Genomic DNA, 18,318 nt, shown 5'->3' on the forward strand with positions numbered 1-18,318 from the left:
TAGCTAGGTGGTTCAATGGATAGAGTGTGAACCCTGGAATCAGTAGGACTTGAGTTCAAATGTGGATTTAGTCACTTCACACTTGGTAACCTTGGGCAAGTCCCTTAACCTCGATTGCCTCATCCAACCCCATCCCCCCCAAAAAATTTGTTTCTCCCAAGTACCAAAATAACTAGTAAAATTTTCATCCATCCTCCTATATGCTGTCATCCTACAGGTTGCCAGGCAAAACAAATGTTTCCCAGCAGCTAAATCTGCCATGAGTTTGGGTAATTTGTAGCTATGGAAAGGTTTAGAGAAGGTTTAGGTTTTTGCTATTTTGAATTCTTTTTTTCTTAAACAATTTCTTGTTTTTGCTACAGATGATGTGGATTTGAAGCATTTTGTAAATGTTTGTATTTGCATACATAAGCATTTGTGTTTACTTGCTTTTTTCTTCTGAATCTTTTACGTTAGTGAAGTTTTCTGTTTTCAAAAGACTTTACTACAACTCCTCCTCACTGTTCTGGAACCAAGACCCATGATCTCCAAATAGAGCTGGGGAAGTCAAAAATATGATCATATAGTTCTTATCTTTCCTAAGGCAAACATTTCCTTTTGAGCAACTGCTAAGATATCAGATATATTAGTAAAGTGATGGGTTTTGTTTTTGTAGCATGTTTTCTTGGTTTGTTTCTAAACTTCTTTGGTTTTTCACTTTTCACTCCACAGGAAGGTTGAAGACCTTCAGTTCAGAGTGGAGGAGGAATCTATTACCAAAGGCGATCTTGAGGTAAAACCCCTCCAACTCCTTTAAGCTCCTATGGGAAATAAGCTAGAGAAGGACCCCTAGGTGGAAAAATTATACCATGCCCAGAATGTGATCAGTGGTAAGAGGAGTTTGTAGGAATGAGAAGGGCTGATTTTTATTTAAAATATGGCTATAAAGGCCTTAACAGCCCTAAATCAGAACCTTCTGTTCTTTTCCTCATTTTTCCAAAATTAAGATTTCAGATGGTTTTAATCAAATCACAAATGAGGCAGTGTGTTCTCTTGTATGTATGTGTCTGTCTGTCTCTTTAATAAGTCACATTTTTCTTTAAAACACAATTCAGAGTTATCATAGTCATTAATTAGCATAACCTTTGCCTTACTTGTAATTCTTTTCTTCAATGAATCTAGATAAAACTAGATGGTCTATGCCAGCTGTGAACTTAAGTTATTGTTAGAATTATTCTAAACATTTTGAAAGAAGAGATAGACACTCTGGCAATTTGTCTTTTATTTTTTTTATTAGGATTTTGCAAGGCAAATGGAGTTAAGTGGCTTGTCCAAGGCCACACAGATAGGTAATTATTAAGTGTCTGAGGCCAGATTTGAACTCAGGTACTCCTGACTCCAGGGCCGGTGCTCTATCCACTGCGCCACCTATCCACCCCTATTCATCTTTTATTTTCTCAAGAACTTTATATTTCACTATTTTTTAAAAAAAAGAATACAAAGCATAAAACTAAGCATGTAGCATTTCCTTCTTTTTCTTTAATCTGGGGAACATTGCATATTTTGAATTCACAAAGTACTGATGACCCCTAGTTTTATCTAGCTCTTTATTGCATTATTCATGTCAAGATTTTCACATGAGATGCTTTGAATTGAGTGAATTGCTATTTTTGTAACCATTGCTAGATTCCCAGTCAGGAGAGCTTAGATCAAAAATTCTGGGCACCTTTCAAATTCATTCTGGCACTTTTATCTGCCACACTATTTTTAGGTATTTTTCTGTTGTTTTCCATGTATAGAATTTAAATTTGATGAAATTGGAAGTCCAGGATTATATATACTACTCAAATAGTCCCTTCATTACAACCACTGAAGAAACAGGCTCTTCTCAGTTGAAAATGAGTTTATTGAACTAATGATAAGGAAAGCCCCTTACATTGTGTTAGTCTGGGGAACTAGGCCTTAGACCTCTATCACTATTTAGGTATCAGTAATATATAGCAATTATCTTCTTTGTTTATTTCATATCCACTCATATTTCTTCAGTCATCCTTTGTGCTATTCTTATCCATTTAAAAAATGCCCCCAACCTCATCAGAAAGTTCATGCCTTCATATCAAGTTCATAAAAATATCATTTAAAACAGTAGTATTCTGCCTAAATACCTATATCTGAACTATACCAACAATATGTGCAGTAGTTGTCATCAATAAATTTTTATTGAACTTTTGTCAAATGTTGAATTAGTTGAAAAGTTTTTGTTCTTTAATTTTTTTTTTTTTTTTTTTTTTTTTTTTTTACTGATAGCAAAAGAGCCAGATATCTGAAGATGCTGAGAATGTAAGAGGGCATTTACCTGTGTGGAGATTTTCCCTTTTAACACAGATTGTATGCAGTTAAAATGCTTATTTATATCCTCAAATACTAACTGCAATCTGTCTTCAGAACATTGACTGTAATATTTCTGTGCATGTGTCTTTCTAGAACATTTAAATTTATATTCAGAAGAAAATGTAGTAGTGGATTAAATTCTCTCACACTCCTATATGAGCAAGTGAGAATATATTCTTCCTTAATAGAGGCCTTAGGTCTAGCCTTCAAATATTTCATTTTTTATATAGTAGCTTTTACACCATCATTAAGAAAATGACAATGGCCTCCTGAAGCTTGAAATATCTTTTCTGGGGAAAATAATAGAACTTATAAGGACAAATTTAGATAAAATTTTCCAAGTCTTCTGAATCTTCTTTCCTGTGTATAGTAAGAAGGATTTGAAAAATTCCTACTACTTGTGTTATCTTTTCCATGAGCTCCCACTACTGGTCATTGACAACTAGGACAGTTGACAGTCACGAAATCTTAGTTCACATTTGAGACACTGCATGTTACTCATTTCATGAACTGCTCAGAGAAAAGCAATCTCTAGAAAAACATACATTCATCATTTTCATTGTTGTGTACAATTTAAAATTTGATTTGCATGTATTGAAGTGATGTTTTTGGAGTGGCCAGTCGTGTGTGTCTGTGTGTGTGTGTGTGTGTGTGTGTGTGTGTGTGTGTTACCTGAAATAGTAAAATAGAAACTTCACTATCTGAATTAAAAACATTGCTTCATTTTTCATATATATGTATATATTTTTATACATTTATGTATTTTTCCCAGCTCATACATCAAAGTAATGGAATCCAAAAATCTTGACTTGATTAGTCCTATGAAGAGAGTAAGATTAAACTGAAGGTCCTTTCTATCTACCCACCCTTAGAAGTGTAGAAAACAAGATACTTGAACTTGAACTTCCTTCTGAAAGATTCCTTTTTGTGAAGCTCCTTTAGTGATCTGGGTCTCTTTTCTCCTGAAACAGGCTTCTGCTACATATCATGCCAGGCTGCATGGGATCTTCCTCTGCTACTCTTGTGTGCTCTTTTCCTAGCCTTTGCTTTTCTTTTTAACTTCTTGTCTCAAAACTTTTCTTTTGGAATCCTTTGCTATCTTTCAAGGAAACAAAATTCTTTGAGTGGGTTTCTTAAGTCATTCAAGTCTTTCGTAAATTTAAAATAGATATTCTATTGTTGAGATAGTGCTTATCCTGGTACCCCTTTTCTCATTTGAATCTACGGGATAAACATTTGTTAAGGTACATAACTTATTAAAGAGTAGATTTTCATTTGGTGGTTATTACCTCACAACCCAAAGATTTTTGTCTTAGTTTTGAAAAAATCTTGACAGCAATTGGAGATGAAGAACAAATAGGGTGATTTGTGGATTTGTGAGTTGCCTTCCTCAGTAGTGTCTGAGGAGAAGCAGCATGACCATCTGTCAGTAATATTGTACATATCTTTCCTAGTATAGGTTTGGGGTTGAACAGGACAACTATTAAGCTTCTTTGATTCTGGATCATTTAGATCAGTGTCAAGTGATTGAGAAGACATTATATAGTAATGTTTTCCCTGCTTCTATCCCAAATTTCACCATTGAGGCTAATTTCAAATTTTTGACTACAGTTGTCAGTACTGGATGCTTTTCTTTGGGAAAGTAATTTGAGTAATGTGTAATTAAAAGTCACATTGGGTTGGAAACAATCTATCCAATTCTTAGGATCTGAATTGAATTCAGTCATCATGTTAAAAGTATAACAATACTTTTTCTTCCTTATTCTTTAAAAAAAATTTCTTTAATATAATTAGAAGATATAGAAGTAAAAAAATATCCTTCCAACTAAAACAAAGATGTTTAGGTATTTTTTACATTTTTTGTTCTAGTTAAAATGATTCTCAACAACCACATCAGTCATTACTATATTCATTGGCACCAGGTACTCAAATTGGCCTTTCAATGTAGCTTTTGCAGAGGAAGTGTTTGCAGCTTCTGAGAAGAGTAGCCCTTGGATCTCTATTCTATCAATTGTTCCATTGGCTGATTATTTTATTTTCTATTTATATAGATAAAGGTTGGGCAAAGAAAATTCTTGAGTTAGTAAGAAATATAGTAGATTCCTTAAGATTCTGTCTTATTCAAATCTGCCCAAATCTCTGGTCTTCCCTTTTATTGGAGGTCTTCAAGTAGAGACTGAATGTCTTGATATTTGTTATAACAGCAATATGGCTGGCCTTGATGGTCTGCTGAATTATTTTCAAACTCTAAAATTCTATGTCTACATAGATCTTATCTAGTCTCGAAAGCAAGCTAAATGCATAATAACGGAAAGTAAAATTTATGAGTTTATAAAGATTAATTCCTGGCTTTTCATTCTACATTTTTTCCTTCAGATTATATAGGCAATTCTTCCTCTTTGGAGAGAAATATTAAAAACTTTCCCCAATTCTAGCAATATCATTTTTCCTTATTAAATACACTTGTTATATCTCATATCTCCTTAGGCAGGGAACATAGTATGTAATTCATAATCATTTTTTAATCTTTTCATTTGAACCTTTTTCTCTGAGGATGAATAGCTTTTGGAACATTTCCTGTTTGAAAGAAATAGGAGTTTGGAATTTGTGATTCCTGTCTTCTGTATACTATGGATGGGAAAAACGGTTTCTAAGGATACCAGGTCTTCCTCCTCCTCAGCAAATCCCCTAGCCTTACTTTTGTTTCCAAATACAATTAAGGAATGATATCCTTGTCCTCAGTCATGTCAGGTATTTAAGATTTGAGGAGCTACCCCAAGACCTTCTTGAGATCTCAAGAGCAATTTCAAAGTTTTCATAATATTTATTACTATAAATAGTGCCTTCTTGGAATCTATAATTCATTTGCATACATATGTGTCGGATAATGACATTTTAGAGAATAGGGGTGACCATAGAGATTAGAGAAATATTAACTAATCTAATTTGTGCTGATAAATTTCACTTACTTATCAATATAACTCATGTTTGGCTGCATGTATCTGACCTTCCATTTCACCTCATGTGCTTTATTTCTTTTTTCTTATTCTCTGCCTCAGTTTACATACCCTCTTCACCCATCACACCTTATCCTTAGCCTACTTTCTCATTCCCATCCTCCTCATCTCAGTTCCTTCCTTTCCCCCTTCTCTCTCTTTTCTGCTCATTTTTTTTTTTGGCCAAAAAAAAAAAATACTGGTGGCTCTGCCTGCATGCCGCTCTCTCTTCTTGTGCTGGCATGTGATGGTGGCACTTTTGTGTTCTCTTCCTCTTCCTTTTTACTAACAGACGCAGACCAAACTGGAGCATGCCCGCATTAAGGAGCTTGAACAAAGCCTGCTCTTTGAAAAGACCAAAGCTGACAAACTCCAGAGGGAGTTAGAAGACACTAGGGTAATGGTTTTCACTATTTAATGGAACAAGACCCCATGGTTGAATTGTGGACATTTAGGGGCCTTATGCTTTGTCATTTGTATGACTTATGTCCCAGTGGTTTAATTTAAGCTTGGCCCTGGTATTGTTCAGATACTCATGAGCTTAGAATGACCATAGTTCCAGGTTTTTCCACATTAGTCTTTAAAATTTTTAACTACTCTTTCACATAAATGAATTTTTGAAAAGAGTATAGCCCACAATGTGCATCAAAAACAACAGTAAGATTGGTTGTGCTTCAAAATAAAGGTCTGTGACTTGACCCAACCAATCAGTTATCCTCTCAATCTCATTTTTGTAGAGACTGGACTCTAATGGTCCCTTTTTATTTTGCTGTTTGAGGCTTTGGCTTTTTCCCTGCCTTCTTCCCTGGTCTTTGGTGGGAAGTAGGTAGAGCATTGGCTGAGTCTTGGCTTCCCTGTCTCCCCGCCCTGCCCTTGCCCTTCCCTCTTCCTTGTTTCCTGGTACCTGATCTGTCTTTGTATCCTAGTCTCTCCTTTCTGACCCTCCAGTAGGTTTAATCTCCCTTGTTAGGAGGATGAATAAGTAGCAGTGCCATGTGCTGGGACTACAACTGGTTTGTGAAAGCCATCAATTCATGGCTCTGGACCTTGGAAACTACTAGGAGTTTCATAGTGAATCTTTTGACTTCATAAGCATCTATAAAAAACATCTACAAAGCATCTTTGTGCTGAAAAGAACTAAGTCCTAATTACATATTTTAATCAAGCATTTGATTTTTGATGGTTGAATGGCCAAGTATCCTAAAGCTTGAAATTTCAAATAATTATGTTAAGCTTTACATTGCAATTTTTCTTTTTAATCCTTAATATTTTTAAAAATTTTTATTGAAGAGAAATCACTGATTTTTGCACTCTTTCTATAATTGATTCAGTCCCTTTTATTTCTCCATTAAAAGGTTTTGTGCTGTGTGTGATTTTGGGTTTTTTTTTTCAACTTTGTCTCTCAGTCCCATATTGGAAAATTTCCTGTGTATTAGTTTTATTGGGGGAAATAGGGTTCACTGGAACAAGGAATTGGCCTGGGAATTGGGAGGTTCAAATGGAATTGAGTTGCCATAAAAGTGAATGGCTGTCAGGTAAGTATATTCTCATTGCTGTGTAGCTTTCCAAAGAGTTTGCTTTGCTAACAAGTAACTTTTGATAGTTTTTTTGTCCCTTATTGATGAATCTTATTTATAGTATGATATATTCACAAGTGTCTTCTTTTAATCCCCACTCTGAATTTGCAAAAGTTCTCCTTATAGTAGTATAAAATCATTTATTTATCTTAATATCATGTAGGATTAAAGGTATAGTTTATGATAATATAGGGAAATTTTTTATTTTAATTTTTTAGGATTTTAGAATTCCTCTAAAGATATACCAAGAAAGATAGTTTTCACCCTTTTACGTACTTGGAATGTAAATAACTTCATTATAGCTGATTTAAGTTAATCCCCCATTAGGTATCTATTTTTTAAATACTGTAGACATTGCTCTATTAATTTCTTTAATATTTTATTCCTTGATTTTCTGGTACCTGTCTCTTGATTTTATTTATATGAATTTGAGTCGAATTTATTTCCTTAAACTCTATAAAGCAGCAGTGACAGAACAACTCTGGATTAATTTATAAGCTTATTCTGTCTGTAGAATATTTCAGATTCACTTTTTTTCTCTTCTTGCTATTTAGAGTCAAACCCAAGTAAATTTTTACTGTTTTTGTAAAAGACATTGTGAAGGGAGAGAGTTAAGTCAGGAATAAGCATTCTCCTTAAGATTTAGAGATCTTTGGAACATTTTTATCTTCTATTGTCCTGATAATAGTTAAACTGTCCAATCAGTTAGCTAGTATTTTTTTAAGTACTAGTCAAGGCTTTTGTAGATACAATGAATAAAGAATGACACAATCCTTAATCTTAAAGAAGCAGGAGACAGCAGATACATATATAAATATAAAGTGAATCAACACAGTATATGCAAAATCATTAGATACAGATAGTTTTAGAGGAAGTTGGGAGATCAAGAAAGGCTTCCTGCAGAAGATGGGGCCTGAGCTATATCCCCTAGAAGTATGAAAGTCCATGAATCAAAGGTTAAGGAGGGAGTTCAGAGTAAGACCTGAGGATGACTTGTGTCAGGAGTTGGAAGTTTGTGGGTGAAGAGGAGAGAAATTTCATATGGCAAGACTGTAGTATTGCATTATGCAAAAGTTAGTTGTTTTCTAGGTATTCTGATTTATTTAATAAGTAAGATGAAAGTAGCTTTTATTTATTTATTTATTTGTTTGTTTGTTTATTTTTTTATTTTTTTAAGAAAGATTTTATTTTGAGTTTTACAATTTTTCCCCCATTCTAGCTTCCCTCCCCCCACCCCCACAGAAGGCATTCTGCTAGTTTTTACATTGGTTCCATGTTATACATTGATCTCAGTTGAATGTGATGACAGAAAAATCATATCCTTAAGGAAGAAAAATAAAGTATGAGATAGTAAAATTACATAATAATAATATAATTTTTCCCCCCTAATTTCATGGTAATAGTCTTTGGTTTTTGTTCAAAGTCCATAACTCTTTCTCTGGATACAGATGGTATTCTCCAACGCAGATAACCCAAGGGATGAGCAAGACCATCAAGGTTGATCATCACACCTATGAAAGTAGCTTTCTAAAAAATACTAGGAAACAAAATAAAATTTTATAAAGTTATTTGATAAAGTCAATAATGAACTTAGAAAATCTAAGGGGGGCTTATTAGAAGACACTTAATTAGAATGATAAGTAATCATTCTTACCATATACTTATTAAAAACTGTTGGGGCTAATAACAGCCTAACCTTAGGCAATAAGAAATTAATCTACTTGGTTATTTTAGAGTAAATATTTATCACTTGGTGATGGAAAGTTTAAGTTATTTAGTCTTTGGTATACTGCCTCCTTTAACTTGGATCAGATAATATCATCCTTTCTTGTTTTTTTTTTAAAGTTTTTGTAAGGCAGTGGGGTTAAGTGACTTGCCCAAGGTCATACAGCTAGGTAATTATTAAGTGTCTGAGGTCACGTTTGAACTCAGGTCCTCCTGACTTCAGAGCCGGTGCTCTATACATTGTGCCACCTAGCTGCCCCCATCCTTTTTTGAATAAAGTATAACTGGGCTTTACTAATGAAAGACAGAATTCTTCCTTTTAACTTGCAGAGCAAACTCTAACCCCCCTTTACTTTTGGTAGTAATTGAGGGACAGAATTAGTAATGTAGCTGAACTTAGAGAAAGTAAATTGAAAATCCTTTAGTGTCTCAAAATAGTAAGAACTTTTAGTAGATTTTCCTTATGAAGTTGTTCTTAAGAAACCAAGAAAAAAAGCAACTGAAAATATATGTTAAGTACAAATATTGGTATTTTTAACTGCTTTAGTGGATACATTCTTCATGGCTTGTTTTTTTATATAACTTCAAGATTAAATAATCTCCCTGTGTTTTGTTATTTAAATAATGTGTTTTTCTTTGAACTGCTGTTATTAATAGGTGGCCACAGTTTCAGAAAAGTCTCGTATTATGGAACTAGAAAGAGACTTAACATTGCGAATACAGGAAGTAGCTGAACTTCGAAGAAGTTTGGAGTCCAGTAAACCAGCTGGTGATGTGGACACTTCACTCTCCCTTTTGCAAGAGATAAGCTCTTTGCAAGAAAAATTAGAAGCTATGCATATCGATCACCAACACGAAATAATTTCTCTAAAGGAACATTTTGGAGCCACAGAAGAAAGTCATCAAAAGGAGGTGAAGGCACTTCATGCAGCATCTGAAAAGCTCTCAAAAGAGAATGAGTCTTTGAAAAACAAACTTGATCATGCTAACAAGGAGAACTCTGAAGTGATAGTTCTGTGGAAGTCAAAACTGGAATCTGCCATTGCTTCCCATCAACAGGCAATGGAAGAACTCAAAGTTTCATTTAGCAAAAGTGTTGGGGCTGAGACAGCAGAATTTGCTGAACTAAAGACACAGATCGAAAAATTGAAACTAGACTATCAGAATGAAATAGAGACTTTGAAAAGCAAACAGGACTCTGAACGGTCTGCTCATGCTAAAGAGATGGAAATTTTGAAGACTAAGCTAATGAAAATCATTAATGAAAAGGAGCAAGGTTTAGAAGGCCTCAAACTCCAAATGGAAAAAGCAGAAGACCAACATCTAGTAGAGATGGAAGACACATTAAACAAATTGCAGGAAGCGGAAATAAAGGTAAAAGAGCTAAAGGTACTGCAAGCCAAATACAATGAACAAAGCAAGGTTATTGATAGTATTACATCACAGCTCAAGGCTACCGAAGAAAAACTCTTGGACCTTGATGCACTTTGGAAAGCCAATTCTGAAGGTAAATTGGAAGTGCAAAAACTCAGCCAGCAGCTTGAGGCAGCTGAGAAACAAATTAAAAATTTAGAGATGGAAAAAATTGCCACAAGTGGCAAGGTTTGTATCAACATCCTTCAGATTTTTCTTTTCTGTTTGTTGTTCTCATTTTGTGTTGTTTATTACTTTTGAATCCGAGTCATTTATATCTATTCCCAAAATAACTCTTTCCCAGTGGAATGTAGTATCTTTGTTTCATAAGAGGAGATCTGCCAAAATTTTTTATCTAGAACAGGAATGAGGAACATCCAACCCATGGGCCACAAAGATCTGTGGGATCTTTTGGTCTGCTACTGCCAAGGCAACTGCAGGCAGGACTCAAAATTCACTAAATCTAGGAGCATTTTAGCAGTGAATTAATCAAATGTTTGACCAAATTATATAGTAGGCTATTTTTTAAGTTTTGACCTTTGACAGAAAAAGTTCCTTACCCCTGATCTAGAATTTAGAAGTTTCTCTCTTAATTTTGAGTTCTGTGATTTTGGGTCTTCTATATATATTCTTTTTGCTGACAGGGCTTGTTGAAACAAGAGTTGTTTAGCTCTTGTTTCAGTTTAATCTGTATCTTTCATCCTGTTATGTGATGCTATCATCTGTTACCAGAGCAGCAAAACTTCCTGAGATGCAGTAAGTAATCAATGTTGAGATCAAGTTTAGCAATTATGTGAAGTACTAGTTCCTCTTAGCTAGAAATCACTGAGTCATAATACTTCTTTTGGTCATAAAAGTCAGATTTTTTACTGTTGTCACTTACATGGTTCTCTTTGAAAATGTTAAGAATAACAGTTCTCTTGGAAGTTTAGAATGGGCTTTTTTTTGGTTTGCTTTTTTTTAGGCTTTTGAAAGGCAAATGGGGTTAAGTGGCTTGCCCAAGGCCACACAGCTAGGTAATTATTAAGTGTCTGAGGTCAGATTTGAACTTAGGTACTCCTGACTCCAGGGTCAGTGCTCTATCTACTACACCACCTAGTTCCCCCATAGAATGGGCTTTTCTTTTCTTTTGGTTTTTTTTTTTTTTTTAGGTTTTTGCAAGGCAAATGGGGTTAAGTGGCTTGCCCAAGACCACACAGCTAGGTAATTATTAAGTGTTTGAAACCGAATTTGAACCCAAGTACTCCTGACTCCAGGGCCGGTGCTTTATCCACTGCGCCACCTAGCCGCCCCTAGAATGGGCTTTTTAAAACGAAATGAACTGGGTTTATAATTTGTTCTTAGCTTCTGGAAAATAGTACAAAAGTATCATGAGTTGTTTGATAACATTTAGTTTTTTTTTTTTTTTGAGGTGGCAAATGAATTATTTTATTATTTTTTTTAAGATTTTTATTTGTTTTGAGTTTTACAATTTTTCTCCCAATCTAGCTTCCCTCCCCCCTTACCCCCCACGGAAAGCAATATGTCAAGTCTTTAATTTGTTTCCATGTTGTACATTGATCCAAATTGAGTGTGATGAGAGAGAAATCACATCCTTAAGGAAGAAACAAAATGTATAAGAGATAACAAGATCAGACAATAAGACATCTGGTTTTTTTTCTAAATTAAAGGGAATAGTCCTTGAAATTTGTTCAAACTCCATGGCTCTTCATCTGGATACAGATGGTATTCTCCATTGCAGACAGCCCAAAATTGTCCCTGGTCCTTGCGCTGATGGAACGAGTAAGTCCATCAAGGTCGAACATCACTCCCATGTTGCTGATAGGGTGTACAGTGTTTTTCTGGTCCTGCTCATCTCACTCAGCATCAGTTCATGCAAATCCCTCCAGGCTTCCCTGAATTCCCGTCCCTCCTTGGTTTCTAATAGGACAATAGTGTTCCATCACATACATAGACCACAGTTTGCTAAGCCATTCCCCAGTTGAAGGACATTTACCTGATTTCCAATTCTTTGCTGCCACAAACAGGGCTGCTATGAATATTTTTGTACAAGTGATGTTTTTACCCTTTTTCATCATCTCTTCAGGGTTTAGACCCAGTAGTGGTATTGCTGGTCAAAGGGTATGCTCATTTTTGTTGCCCTTTGGGCATAGTTCCAAATTTCTCTCCAGAAAGGGTGGATGAATTCACAACTCCACGAACAGTGTAATAGTGTCCCAGATTTCCCACAACCCTTCCAACAATGATTATTTTCCTTTCTGGTCATATTGGCCAGTCTGAGAGGTGTGAGGTGGTACCTCAGAGAAGCTTTGATTTGCATTTCTCTAATTAATGATTTAGATCAATTTTCATATGGCTATGGATTGTTTTGATCTCATCTGCAAATTGCCTTTGCATATCCTTTGACCATTTGTCAATTGGGAAATGGCTTTTTTTTTTAAATATGACTCAGTTCTCTGTATATTTTAGAAATGAATCCTTTGTCAGAATCATTAGTTGTAAAGATTGTTACCCAATTTACCACATTTCTTTTGATCTCGGTTACAGTGGTTTTATTTGTGCAAAAGCTTTTTAATTTAATGTAATCGGAATCATCTAGTTTGTCTTTGGTGATGTTCTCCATCTCTTCCTTAGTCATAAACTGCTCCCCTTTCCATAGATTTGACAGGTAAACTAGTCCTTGATCTTCTAATTTGCTTATAGTATTGTTTTTTATGTCTAAATCCTGTAACCATTTGGATCTTATCTTGGTAAAGGGTGTTAGGTGTTGGTCTAATCTAAGTTTCTTCCATACCAATTTCCAATTTTCCCCAGCAGTTTTTTTTTTTGCTTTTTATCAGAGAGAGAGTTTTTATCCCAATAGCTGAAGTCTTTGGGTTTATCAAACAGCAGATTACTAAAATCGTTTCCTGCTATTGCACCTAGTCTATTCCACTGATCCACCACTTATTTCTTAGCCAGTGCCAGACAGTTTTGATGACTGATGCTTTATAATTTCAGATCAGGTACTGTGGGTTAGTTCTACCAAGACCCTCTAGCTTTTATGTATTTCTCCTACATGTTTTTTCCTATTGATTCTTCTTGAAATAATAATAATAATAATAATAATAATAATGATGATGATGATGATTATAAATTTACATTTGTATGATACTTAATTCTATGATACATTTATGTGTTAATTTTTAAAGCTGTTTCTTAATTGTCCTTGAAAGCTATTTTGAGGAAACTTGAGTCTCAGAAAGATGTCACTTAGATACTATAATAGTGGAATTGGGACTAGAATCTGTTACTTAAGAAGACTTTTCCAGAGGTTGTGTTAGTAAAAAGTAAATAGAAGTTAGATGGGGAATTTTTTTTGTTTTTTGTTTTTGCTTTGTTTTTCAAATCTCCTCTGATGGTACAAAGATATTCATTCAAAACAAAATAATAAAAATATGTGAATTTATACAACTCATGGCTCATTTTAAAGTTCACATTTAAGTAGAGTTCTGACTTATGGTTTTTAAAACCTAGAAAACTAAAAATTATGAATTAGTATTGCTTTAGATGCAAAATGCTGTCTTCTGTCAATATTGTCATTATCTGTGACATGCAGACATCCAGAAATTAAAAAATAAAACAAAACAAAACTACAACAGACCCTTTAATTAAGAATCTGTTACATATTTGGCTTATCATTAAAAACTATTTTAACACTACCTTTATTTCCTTCAGCATTGTTCTACTATGTTTACTTTTCATAATTTTATTTTTAGTTTTTAATTTCCCCCTTCATTTTTGTTTCTTTTTCCCTTTGTTTGCTTTTATTCCATGTAATGATGATCCATGTTAGGCTAGTCACATAACAAAAGAACTACAGGGGAAAGAGTTAAAGCTCGTTAATCTTCAGAAAAATTTGAGTGAAGTGAGTCAAGTGAAAGATGATATGGAAAAAGAACTTCATATTTTGGTAAGTATCTTGTTGGACGAGTCTGTCTCAGGACTTACTCTGTTTACTTTTGAATTTTACCTTCTTAAAAACTCAAAATTAGATGATAAATTTTTTGTTGTTTGGTTACTTATACCTGTGAAACCTTGGTGTAAGATAAGTGTATCAGTTACTATTTATTATTTTTTTTTAGGTTTTTTTTTTTTGCAAGGCAAATGGGGTTAAGTGGCCTGCCCAAGGTCATACAGCTAGGTAATTATTAAGTGTCTGAGACCGGGTTTGAACCCAGGTACTCCTGACTCCAAGGCTGGTGCTTTATCCACTGCGCCACCTAGGCGCCCCATCAGTTACTATTTAAAAAAGATTAGTTGAAATAGGTTAAACACAAACTAGTCTCCAAAGGTGGGTATCTTGACTTAACTTCATAAAAAATTTAATTACTACTAAGTAAAGGCACTCCTTACTTTAGAAACATTCAATGTGGGATTGCTCCCTCTAGGTAAATGACCAATTCTTAATCCCTGTCCTAGTGGTCAGCTGCCAAGATTTTCTGGGCATAGAGCAATTAGTGGAAAATCTGGAGAATTATCTTATCCCAGCAGTTCTGCCCTTTTATCTTCAGTTAGTATATTTCAGAGGAAGATTTGACTCCAGATCTTTCTGTCTCTAAGACTGGCTCTCCTGAATGTTATTTAGTCCATCATATTGCATTTCTTAGAGTAAATTAAAAGAACCAAATGCTATGTGAATGCCAAATCAGATGGTTCTGTCTCCATTCTCAGTCTTATTGAATTCTCTGCTATATTTGGTACAATGTTGACTACTCTCTTCCCTTGAATGCTCCCTCCTCTATGAATTCTTGTTATTGTTTTTCCCCCATACTACTACCTTCTCTTTCATAATTCTCCTTCCTATTTACCACTCATTCTCAGTGGGTCATCTTTCCTTCTCATTGTAGGTGTTTTTCAAGGCTCTGTCCCAGGCTCTCTTCTCTTTTGTTCCATCATTAATTTCTGTTCGTTGACTCCCATAAATTTATTATATCTAGTTACTTTCATATATATATATATATATAGCCCCTGTCTCTTTCCCCTGAGCTCCAGTTCTTCCACACTTCCTATTGGACATTTTATGTTATTTGTCACAGAAACATCTCAAAACTCAGCATATCTAAAACACTACTTGTTATTCCCCACCCCACCAAAACCCATTCTTCTTTCAAACTTCCCCATTCCAGTTGGAGGCACCATCATTCTTCTCAGATTTTGCAACTTTGTCATTATCCTTGATTCTTCACTCTCCCTCACCTGACACATCCAGTCATTTACTTATTTTTATCCACTCAGTTGCTGTATATTCTTGCACAGTATCGCTCAGCTACTTTTCTCAAATCATACAGTTACTGTGTTAGTTTAGATCTTCATCATTTCTTTCCTAAACTGTTGCAATACCTTCTACCTCAGTCATCTCCCTACTCGTCATCCTTCAAATAGTTACCAAGGGAATTTTCTGTAGGTGCACATCTGACCATATTATTATCCTAATTTCTTCTTTCTTTTGCCTCTTGGGTCAAGTGAAAACTCCTCTGGTTTTTCTCATAACCTGTCCTCTACCTGTATTTCCAGGTTCTTGACTAAAGAAGTATATAAAAAATAAGACATGTGTGTGAATACATCTTATTCGATCTCTTTTCTCCTTTGTTATCTTAACAAATTTATTTCTCTCTCATTTCCTCTAATCATTCCACTTGCGAGGCAAAAGCTGACCCTGGCCACAAGTGATGATAATAAAAATAGATCTAATAAGAAATACTTGCATTGAGGAAAACTATAAATTTTGAAATGATCCTAGACATAATAAAGCACCACTATCCACAGTTTCTAAAGCCTTTGGAGAATTGCTCAGCAATCTCTATAAGAATCCCTACAAATTCTTTATTTATCTTATCTTCTACATTAGAATTTAAAGCTATCTTTAAAACATATGTATATAATATTTGTGTTGTCTCTATTGGGCTTTTAAATTTAATTACTGTTATTATAGTAGTGTCGTCTTCCACTCTTTATTAGGGCAGAAGTGGGGGAGGGGAGGATTAGTCTCTGAGCTACCATTTATGACCATTATAGGTAAGTATCTTCCAAGTCTAGAATACTGAACTTAAGAAAACAAATTTTTGAAGCATAATCCGTAAGTTTGGAGTTCATGTCATTAATGTCCTGAAGATAAAATGTGCTGTATTTTTGAATACAATGATCTCTAGAACTAAACCAAGTACTTAATCTGATGGTTTTGATGTACTTTGGCTCAGCATCTTCTTCTTCTTATGGGAAGGGATGGGAAGTGTTAGATAAAAGAAAGATGTTCAGCTCTATATAGACATATTTAACTAATACAGTAGGTTTGGTTTTGGCTTATGGGCAGACATTCCATTCAGAAATAATGCGACATTGAGATTGACTGTAAGACTGGTAAGAGCCTTTATTTTAGAAAAGACTGCTAGCCTGACTTGAGGAAATATCATATATAAAAAAATCCCAAAGTGTTATCTTTCTCCAAAATCTCTCTGATTTGGGAAGACCTACTGTAGAAGGAGGATATGAAGATCATGTGCAAGTCATCTTTTTCGTGATCTCTACCCTAGCACCTTCCCCTTTTATTTGCTCCTACAGGACCCAGAAAAATGGGCTGATCATGTAATAAGAACAAGCCCCAAGTCAATAAGCATTTAATAGACACCTACTCTGAACAGACACTGTGCTAAGTGCTGTGATGTCTATAGGTTTAAAAGAGCTAGTTGTCCTTAATGATAGTAGCTGTCTCTTCATAAAGTCAGTAATTCAAAACTGGAAAATTTGCAACTAAAATATAGCTTTAATTAGATCATATTGAAAGGAGAAATTAAGCTTGTTTATTTTCAATCTCTTCTTTATTATAATTCTTTTTCTGCTTTTTTTTATTTAAGAGAAAAAAGTTTGTGGATGCTTCAGAGGAAACAGTGGCTATTCAACAAAAGATGCAAGGTATGTTTTCCTAATATATGAGCAAAATATAAAAATACAACAAACTTGAACTGATGTGTAAGACTTAGTTATTGAAACTTCAGGAAGTGAAGAAACCTAAATATACAGCCATAAACACCTATCCCACATAAATACACTTGTTCTGGCTTGCTTTTTTCCCTGAAATATGATAGGGTATTCATTTCTTTGCCTTTAGGTAGTAGGTGGCCAGGTGGCGTAGTGGATAAAGCACCGGCATTGGAGTCAGGAGTACCTGGGTTCAAATCCAGTCTCAGACACTTAATAATTACCTAGCTGTTTGACCTTGGGCAAACCACTTAACCCCATTTGCCTTGCAAAAACCTAAAATAAAAAAAAAAAGATTGGAGGAGAGTTTTCAGGGTCAACCTACAGTAAATAAGGAATGGAGGAAGATTGTCAAGGCAGGGATTGACATGATCTGATCTGTGTGTTGGGAGTATCAGGATTTTGTATTTGTTGGAGGGGGAAGCATCCAGTTGGCTCTAGGTGAGAGGGCATGAGAACTTTGAACTTTTTCAAAGGAATGTAAAGGAGAAAGGGAACAGCTCAGAGTGATGATGGTTTTCAGTCTAGAAGCATTTATATATCTTTCCATGTGCCAGGGGATAGGATACAAAGCATGACAAAAGACAGGTCCTGCTAGCTAGGAACTCACAGTCTAATGGGGAAATAGCATGATATGTACAAGCAAGATATTGACAGCGTAGGTTAGAGATTGTCAATAGGTGAAGGCATTAGCCCCCAAGGGGCTAACCACCTCTAGAGGGTGGAATTTTAGTTGGGACTTGAAACAAGTCAGGAAGTAGAGATAAGGAGAGAGAGCTCTCTAAGTATGGGGGATGGCCTGTGAAAATAGCTGGAATTTGGATATGGAGTTTCTCTTGTGTGAGGAGCATAGAGGAGACTGGTGTCATTGATCTCAGGTAGGTAGAAGCCAGGCTATAAAGGACTTTAAAGTGCCAAACAAGATTTTATTTTGAATCCTTCAGGTGACTAAGAGTAGATGAAGTTTATTGAAAAAATGAGAGCAATATGGTCAGATTTCCAAGTTAGGAACAATCAGATAGCCAAGAGGAGAATGAATTGGAGTTGGGAGTGATGTGAGGAAGGCAGGTTCACCAGCTATTAGGGTAGTAGTTCAGATGTGAGCAGAGAAGTGTCTCCACTAACGGCCATGTCAGAGGAGAGGTAGTTTATAAAGGTAAAATTGATGGGAGCTGGCAATAAGTTATATATGAGGTGGGAGGAGAGTAAGGAGGATGACA

General features: G+C 35.1%; 1 protein-coding gene across 6 annotated transcripts in view; it reads left to right on the forward strand.

The window, feature by feature from the left end:
• Positions 1–18,318, forward strand: part of CLIP1 (CAP-Gly domain containing linker protein 1) — a 143,458-nt gene that overhangs the window by 62,116 nt on the left and 63,024 nt on the right. For 2 of the 6 annotated variants that reach the window (XM_074205525.1, XM_074205523.1), the window contains exons 8-11: positions 712–772; positions 9,326–10,270; positions 13,917–14,033; positions 16,975–17,032. In XM_074205525.1, the coding sequence (XP_074061626.1) occupies positions 712–772; positions 9,326–10,270; positions 13,917–14,033; positions 16,975–17,032 (1,181 nt within the window). Of the gene's footprint in view, positions 1–711; positions 773–2,286; positions 2,320–5,658; positions 5,764–9,325; positions 10,271–13,916; positions 14,034–16,974; positions 17,033–18,318 lie in introns of all 6 variants that reach the window. The other 4 variants (XM_074205524.1, XM_074205520.1, XM_074205521.1 and 1 more) reach the window with 4 other exon arrangements.

Source organism: Macrotis lagotis, chromosome X, assembly GCF_037893015.1.
Source record: "Macrotis lagotis isolate mMagLag1 chromosome X, bilby.v1.9.chrom.fasta, whole genome shotgun sequence".
Classification (NCBI taxonomy): Eukaryota; Metazoa; Chordata; class Mammalia; order Peramelemorphia; family Peramelidae; genus Macrotis; species Macrotis lagotis.